The 7,332-nt window shown below is 55.0% G+C and overlaps 1 protein-coding gene across 1 annotated transcript; it reads right to left on the minus strand.

Annotated features, from left to right (window-relative positions):
- Nucleotides 1-5,000: 5,000 nt before the first annotated feature.
- On the minus strand, nucleotides 5,001-6,712 carry LOC138101943 (serine/threonine-protein kinase pim-1-like). Its single transcript, XM_068999688.1, has 4 exons — nucleotides 6,676-6,712; nucleotides 5,994-6,360; nucleotides 5,429-5,605; nucleotides 5,001-5,104 (listed from the first exon to the last, which is right to left on the minus strand). Exons 2-4 carry the CDS (start codon nucleotides 6,337-6,339, stop codon nucleotides 5,001-5,003), a joined length of 627 nt encoding a protein of 208 aa, XP_068855789.1. The 5' UTR covers nucleotides 6,340-6,360; nucleotides 6,676-6,712.
- Between the last annotated feature and the right edge of the window lie 620 nt (nucleotides 6,713-7,332).

Genomic DNA, 7,332 nt, shown 5'->3' on the forward strand with positions numbered 1-7,332 from the left:
TCGCCTAATCATGTTCTTTTCTTCTGCAGTAAAAAGAATATTTAGAATTGACTGCAGCTCATCCCAGGTGTATATATTAGGGCCTAAAAATTGATCTAGCTTCTCTGCAACTCCCAGGGGGTCTTCTAATAGGTTCCCCATTTTCTTCTTAAAGTCCCGCACATCTCCAGAGCTAAGGGGAACTGAAATAAAGCCAATTCCTGGTTGGGGTCCCCCCATAGGCATTTCTCTTAATGGATAAAGGTTATGACGTCTAGCTCTGCTCCTTGTCATTGGTCCCTCCCGTTCAGGTTCAGGATTCCCTTCTTCTTCCTCTAGGGGCTGCTCAGGGAGTGGGAGTGGGGGTGCCTGTGGGGCCTGCGGAGGTATATAGGGGGGTGGAATCATCAGAACTTCCTCTTTCTTTTTATCTTTTCTTCTTACCCCTGAGTCTTCAGATTTTTCCTTTAAAGTAAACAGGAGTGCCCCAGGGGTCTCTATCCATATTTTTGCATATTCACTCTCTTCTTGACTAAAAGGAGTTTTGGTTTCTACCCATAAATTCAAATCCTGTCTCACCCAGTCCTCGTAGGACCCAAATATAGGCCAAAATACGTTTCGTGATATCTGCTTTCCTCCCCAGACCTCTATGCAATAATAAATCATCTTGGCCTTATCTTTATTCTGTGTACTCGAATAATGCCTCTAATTATTCAATAAAAGCCCTAACGGACTATCCTCAGGTACTGGGGGAAACCTTATGGAACTAGAGGGCTTGCTTTTCCCCTGTCCCATCCTCTGGAGTGCCTTCAGGCGTTCTGTGTGTGGAATCACTCGCTTCCCCTGGTTCGTGGCCCACGCCCTCGCGGGCAATGGGAGCCGCACTACTGAGGGTCCACACTCGCTTGGGGAGTCCGGCTGCCGGCCCCCCTCTCACACACCACACTCGCCACACTCCAGGATACCCGACCCCGACCGAACGGATCCCTTTTCCGCAAATACTCACGCTTCCAGCGTCTTCGTCCGGACCTCTGTGCACAAAGTTTATGGGGTCGACCGGTTCCCTTTGCTTAATGCCTTGAGTTTAGGTTCGTCGGTGGGAGCGAGGTAAAGACTGAGGATACCGAGGCCACCAGAGGTGGGGCGCCTCCCCGATATCTCTGTCTTACCGTACCATTCCCATCCGAGTCACGGCACCAAATTGTGATTGATGGAGGCAGACAAAGAGGTTTAATTAAATTAGAGAATTTATTAATTACAGCAAGCAAGGCATAAGCAAAATCAGCGCTGGGCGACAGGGGAGTCCCCGCTCCACCGAATTGCCGCAGGGGTTTGCAAATTTCAGTCCTTCTTTTATGCAGGATCGTTTCCTGTTAACTCTTCTTTAAGGGAGTACTCTGCGCATGTGTGAACTTGTTGCTAGGGGGTCGTTTTCTGCCTTCTGGTGGTCGATGGCTGAAGGCTAGTAGTCTTCTTCAGGTGCCCTCTGGGTGACCTTTTCCATATTTGGTCAGTTAGTATCCCCTGCTTTTCTTCTTGGAGCTTAAACAATAGTACACTTACAGCACTTACAACCTTTACATATAGATTTGTTAAGACATTTCCTGTTATGTACATTGTGGCCTGTGTCAGCTCTTTTCAATGAACAAAATACCCTCATTTATTACATTAAGACCTGGAAATGAAGACAGTCTCCAAGCTATTAACACCTCAAATTGTTCATTGGGAGCAATCTGATGACCAGGGAAATATAGCTACTCCCATACTGTTTTCCATCTTGTCTTCTCTTCTAGCCTCATTCCCTGCTTTTGTTGGTTCAAATTCACAAACGGGGGCTACCGTTTCCATTGGCTCTACTGGACCATGGAATGTTACAGACCACCTGAGGAGGAGGGCCAGAGCCTCACATCTGTCAGTAGCTCCAAGGACGAAGAGGATTCCCAGAGCCCCTGTTTCAGCTGCAGCCACGGTCAATGGAGCTGCAGCCAGACGAGTCAGCTCACATGGTGGTGCAAGGCTTCTCCAGCGTTCGGCAGGTGAGGTCCCCACCAAGGGCTGAGCCTGGGGAACCATCAGATCCCCTCCCCTGGGCTTGTTCCACAGTCCCTTGACATTTGCCTGAGGGAATGAGCAGGGGCCTTCAAGAAACTGGCTTAAGGCCACACGTTTCCATGGCAGCACCAGTTGCTTTCCTTGCTGGCCACCATCAGGCCAGCTACGGCTTTATCGTGATTTCACATCTACCAAAACCCAGTGCTGATCCCAAAATAGGGGTGGAAGGAAATACTGCTCTTTTGGGCAAACAGTGTTGCATGCTGAGTCAGCAAGGAAAGACAGAGAAATAAGTTACACTTAGACTAGGAGCCCAAGAAGAAAGTGAATTAAACAAGTGCCAAGTGGTTTATCTGGGGTATGCACAGAGTAAGACAAAAGCTGTGTGAGAAGGGAGGGAGGGTCTCCCAAGTGCCTTTTGTGGCTGTTGGGGTGCAGTGTTAGAGACAATTGAGTGCAGAATAAATAAGCTGGAAGAAAAGGGGGCAGTGACCATAACTCTGGGGCAGGAATAGGGCCCGTGGTGGGTGGTGAGCCAATTTGCTGGATGCCAGCAGCCACTGGTGACAAGTGTCTCTTGCAGGCAGGAGGTGCAGGATTACGTGCTGTGTGAAGCCACCATTGGGGAAAGCACAACCGCAGAGCCAATAACAGAAACAGTCCTTACTTGTGAGTTTATTGATCTCTCTATAGAAGTATCAGCCAAAGAATTCCCTTTCTGAGTGGAGAAGGTAAGTCTCTGGACTGCAACCTGGCATTTAACAGCACAGCTGAGGAGGGTGTGTGCTTGTGTTAAAGCCCCTCTTTTTACCCTTCCTGAGGCACTTTGTAAAGTGAGTGAGGATGCTTTTAGAGATGAGACTGGTGTTTAACTTCCCCAAAGTAAAATTGCAGTAACAGCTGCACTGCCAAGGGGGATCGTGGCCACTTACAGAGAAATACCAGTTTCTCTGCTCACTATAAAGGGAGATTTTTGAAGATCCTCTAAGGCAGGGTGATGTCTAAACACTGATACTGTAGGGAAGCTGGGGAAAATGGGAATTCCTGTGAATTCCTCAGGCTTACAAGGAAAAACCCATCATCTCCTGTGTCTCTTTGCTTTCTCTGCTGTTGGCATGAATGCTTTATGGTATAGCTATATGGTATAGCTCTGTGCCCCCAATCCTCACCTGCCTCAAAGGACCCCCAGACATCCTGCAGCTGCAGTGATGATAACACTGGGGCAGAGCAGGTGCCCTTTAGTCTCTGGATCCCAACTCCTGCATCATCTTTCCCTCTCCTGCAAGTTGTCTGAAAAAGAGATGTTTCATTATTTGGTTTCTGTAGTTTCAGGCCTCTCCTCTGGTTCCCAGGCTTCCACTGAATCACAGAATCCCTTGAACAGGCAGTTCAGATGTAATTAGAAGCTTTTCAGCTCTCCCTGATTCTGCCTGGCTTCTGCTCAATGCCACACACATTGATTTATCACATACTATAGCACAGCACCTGTTTGGTATCAGTACATCCAGAACTAGTTTCCCAAACTCTCTGGTTTCTTTAAACCATGCAGGAAGCCCAGCACAATGCATAGACAGGAAAGAAGAGCCTAGGCTGATCAGAGCTTTGAAGCCACAGACACCTTGTCCCTGTAGCAAGGGCAGCAGGACACATGTTGCAGATGAACTGCTTTTATGAGGCTGCTAGAGCCAATAAGGTTGTAAGAAATGACTGTACGTGAGTGAAGATCATCTAGTGCTGTTCTGCTCAATAGAGAGACAAAACTAGAGACAAATGCTCTGGATTCCCTTTCTGCTTTAGATCTTGTTCAAGCAGCTGCCTCCTCTCAGGGGCCTATTCCCTCATCTGTATGTGGGAGTGTTTCCCTGTCCCCCAGAGGATGCTGTGGTTTCTAAACATGAAAAGCATCTGCTATAAAGAAAAATCTCCTGGAAGGGTAGAAGCAAATAGAAAGGGTAATAGAGATGGATGAACTTCTGGGGCTGAAAAATGTGAAATGCAGCAGAAGCAGGAGGAGGTCTGTGGCCACTTGAGGTTGTTTTTCCTTGTCTCCCTCCCTTGCTGGACAGGAGGTGCTATGAGCATTCAGGGATTCTTTGTTGGCATAGCAAAGTCTCCAGAAGGCAGCTGGGGAGAAATACCACTCCTTCCACCCAGTGTTCTAAAGCTCTGGGCTACATGGTACAACAAAGTTATCAAGAGTTGCTCTGTTACATAACACAACTCCCGAATGTGAGATAGGGTTAGAGGCTGGTAACACCAGGGGGGTTCCCTTGGAGTCCCTAGGGATCACTTTCTCTGCCGCTCCTTCCTCGGCAGCGGGGGTCTCCTCATGCTCTTTCCCTGCCCCAGTGTGGGAGGCTGAGCCTGCTGGAGCGTGTCTATCTGCCGTAGAGTCTCTTTCAGCATCTGTGCATCCCTGCACAGCTCCTTTAGATGCTGCTGTCCCCTAAATCCAGGCAGACCGGGCTGCATTTGCCTGCTGCCAGTGTGAGGGGAAGAAAGAGCAAGAGTTCATTAGGGCTTGACCTGAAATGATGTTTTGGCGTTTCTGCTTCTTCTCACAGCTTTGGCAGGTGAGCAGCATCTCTGTCCCTGCCGCCTGCTGGCCCTTGGAATGCACACATGAGCCCAGGTATCACTTCTGGTGAACCCAAGTGGCCGCGTCAGTTTGAAAGGGCGGCTGTTGTTTCACTGTTACCTTTCTAGGCTGGTTACAGCTCCTCCTGCCTGTACTACAGCCTGTGCTTGAAGACACAGAACTACCGTCCTGGAGAAAAGGCATCAAAAGCTTGACAAAGGCTGAAGAGAACACTCTGATTACCCCTTTTCCCAAGAGGGTTCTTTAGCTGAAGTTGCTAAACAGGACCAGACTTGACACCCCGGCATGGGTTTGTGGTTGTTTTATTTCTCGAGCCCTCAGTCCTGCATGGGACTCGGTAATCGGGTGCTGCAGAGGCTCTGGCAAGGCATCAAAGACGCCTGCCCCGCACCCAAGGGTGGCGCAAGATCTCCTCCAGCGCTGGCCTGTCCGCAGGGTGCTTGGACAAACACCAGCGGATCAGATGTTGGCACTCTGGGGAGAGAAACCAGAAAGCGCCGGTCACTTGCAGAAGGCTCCTGCCCAGCTGCTCCCGGCGCCTCCAGGGCCCGGGCTATGCTGCGTGTGCTCAGAGCTGTGCCAGCCTCCCGGCTGACTCTGCCCTTTGCGGGACAGTGGCACGGCAGGACACGCGCCACCTCCTTCAGCCAAGCAGGCCACACCGACCACGTCGTCACGGGCTGCCTCCTGCGGCCAGCTCTTGAGGGCAGATGGGCCTCCCGCGCAGCTGCGTGAGGGCCACGCTGGGCTGCGCGGTGCCATCTGCCAAAGCCTGCCTTCTTGAGGCCAGACACCAACCTGGAGAGACCTGCTGCCAGAAGAAGAGCTGCCCCGACACGATGTCACGGTCCTCCTGGAAGGGCATGTTCCCGCAGACCATGACGTACAGCAGCACACCCAGGGACCAGATGGTTGCCGAATGGCCGTGGTAGCAGCCAAGGCAGATCCACTCGGGTGGGCTGTACATGTGTGTTCCTAGGGGAGACAGGTGGCGCTGTCCAGGTGCAGGCTGCTGGCTTCCAGAGCCTGGTGCCAGCCTCCTGGCGGAAGCAGGGGCTGCACCGGTGGCCACAACTTCCCCCCGAGGCCACCGGGCGTTCCCCAGCCAATTGGCCAAAGCCAAGAAACCGTTCTGCAAGGCAAACAAGGCCAGCGGAGCAGCCCAAGCCCTTGCGGGCCTGCCAAGCCGAGCGGCCGGGGCCTGGCTTTGTGGGCAGGGCTGGCAGCTGGCTCCTGGGGCACAGCATCTGCCCCGTGCCAAAGGGCAGGCGGCAGCCGGCTGAATGCCGCAGCCCACAGCCCAGGAGGGAATGGGGCCGTGCAGTGCCTGGCACTGGGAGCAGGGCCTGGCCTGTGGGCTCACCGGCAAATCGCGTGAAGGCCTGCTCCTGGAGGAAGGTGCCGCAACCGAAGTCGATGAGCTTCAGGTCGCCGCTCTCCGGGTCCACGAGGAGATTCTCTGGCTTGATGTCCCGGTGCAGGACGCCGCAGGCGGTGCAGTGCCGCACGGCCTCCAGCACCTGGCAGAAAAGCCAGCGCGCCATCTCCTCGCACAGGAACCCCTGCTCCAGCAGGAAGGCCAGGAGATCCTGCGATGGCTCCGGACGCTCCATCACCAGCAGGAAGCTGTCAGGCAGCTCAAACCAGTCGAGGAGCTGGATGATGTTGTGGCAGCCAGAGCCCACCTTCTCCATGAGCACGATCTCCATGGGAACACGGGTGCCGTCGGGCTGTGAGGAGGAGACAGTGCCTCCAGCAGGCCTGATACTGCCCTGTGGCTCCGCTGCCTCGTGCCTGGGATGCCCCAGTGCCCCCTTGGGCAGCCTCCCTGGTGCTTGGGCTTCCTCCCGCCCAGGGGATGCTTCGGGGGTGCCCCCCTGCCCGGCCCCATCACCAGTGTTTGGCATCCCCGGGCCCGCGATGCTCCGGCTCGCACGCTGAGCCCACGCCCGCTCCCCCCGCCCTGCGCCGCCTCCCGCCCTGGGGCCCCGGCCTTATCCCTGCCCGCCACGCCCCGCTCTGTCGCGGTGGCCCCGCTCACTCACCAGCTCGTACCACCGCAGGACGCTCTCCCGGGCCACGCGTTTGATGGCCACCTGCAAGCCCACGAGAGACGGGGCTGAGCTCAAGCCCTGCCCCGCCCCGCCCCTGGCCCTCCTCCCGCGCCCCGCCGTCTCGGCCACTTTACCGGACTCCCGTCTGAGAGGCGGATGCCCGAGAAAACGGTGCCGAAGCCACCGCTGCCCAGCTGAGGGCCCAGCTGGTACAGCTCCTGCAGCTTCTTCTTTTGCCCTGCGACCGAGACCGAGCCATCAGCCTTGCGCCCAGGGCCCCCCCGGCCAAGTGCCCGCGAGTAAAGCGAGCCGAGCCACCGCGGGCCACGTTGCTCTGACCTGCTTCCTGCTGCGCGCCGGGCAGCGGCCACCGCCTTGCAGCCGTCGGGCAGGGGAGCGGCAGAGCTGGGGCAGGGGAGCGCGCAGAGGCGGCTGCAGGAGCCGGAGGGCAGCGGGGCAGGGCGTCACCGTCGCTGTCCCCGGCGTCGTGGGCTGGACTCTGCTGTTGAGGACTGCCGGGGCTACAGCCCGAGGACTCGCACAGGGGGGTGTCAGGAGCAGCTGCAAACCAGGGAGGGGTTTTTTGAAGCCGTGGCATCAGAAGCACTGGAAACAGCCAGAGACTCTGCTGCTCTCAAGGGCCCTGGC

Source organism: Aphelocoma coerulescens, unplaced genomic scaffold, assembly GCF_041296385.1.
Source record: "Aphelocoma coerulescens isolate FSJ_1873_10779 unplaced genomic scaffold, UR_Acoe_1.0 HiC_scaffold_57, whole genome shotgun sequence".
Taxonomy (NCBI): Eukaryota; Metazoa; Chordata; class Aves; order Passeriformes; family Corvidae; genus Aphelocoma; species Aphelocoma coerulescens.

Bases quoted from the DNA above. Each gene is read 5' to 3' on its own strand.
- LOC138101943 (XM_068999688.1), bottom strand. From the start codon at position 6,339: ATGGAGATCGTGCTCATGGAGAAGGTGGGCTCTGGCTGCCACAACATC. The intron at 5,606-5,993 runs GTGAGCCCACAG...TGTCTCCCCTAG, and splicing joins GGCCTTCACGCGATTTGCCG to GAACACACATGTACAGCCCA. The intron at 5,105-5,428 runs GTTGGTGTCTGG...TTCTCTCCCCAG, and splicing joins CTGGCAGCAGGTCTCTCCAG to AGTGCCAACATCTGATCCGC.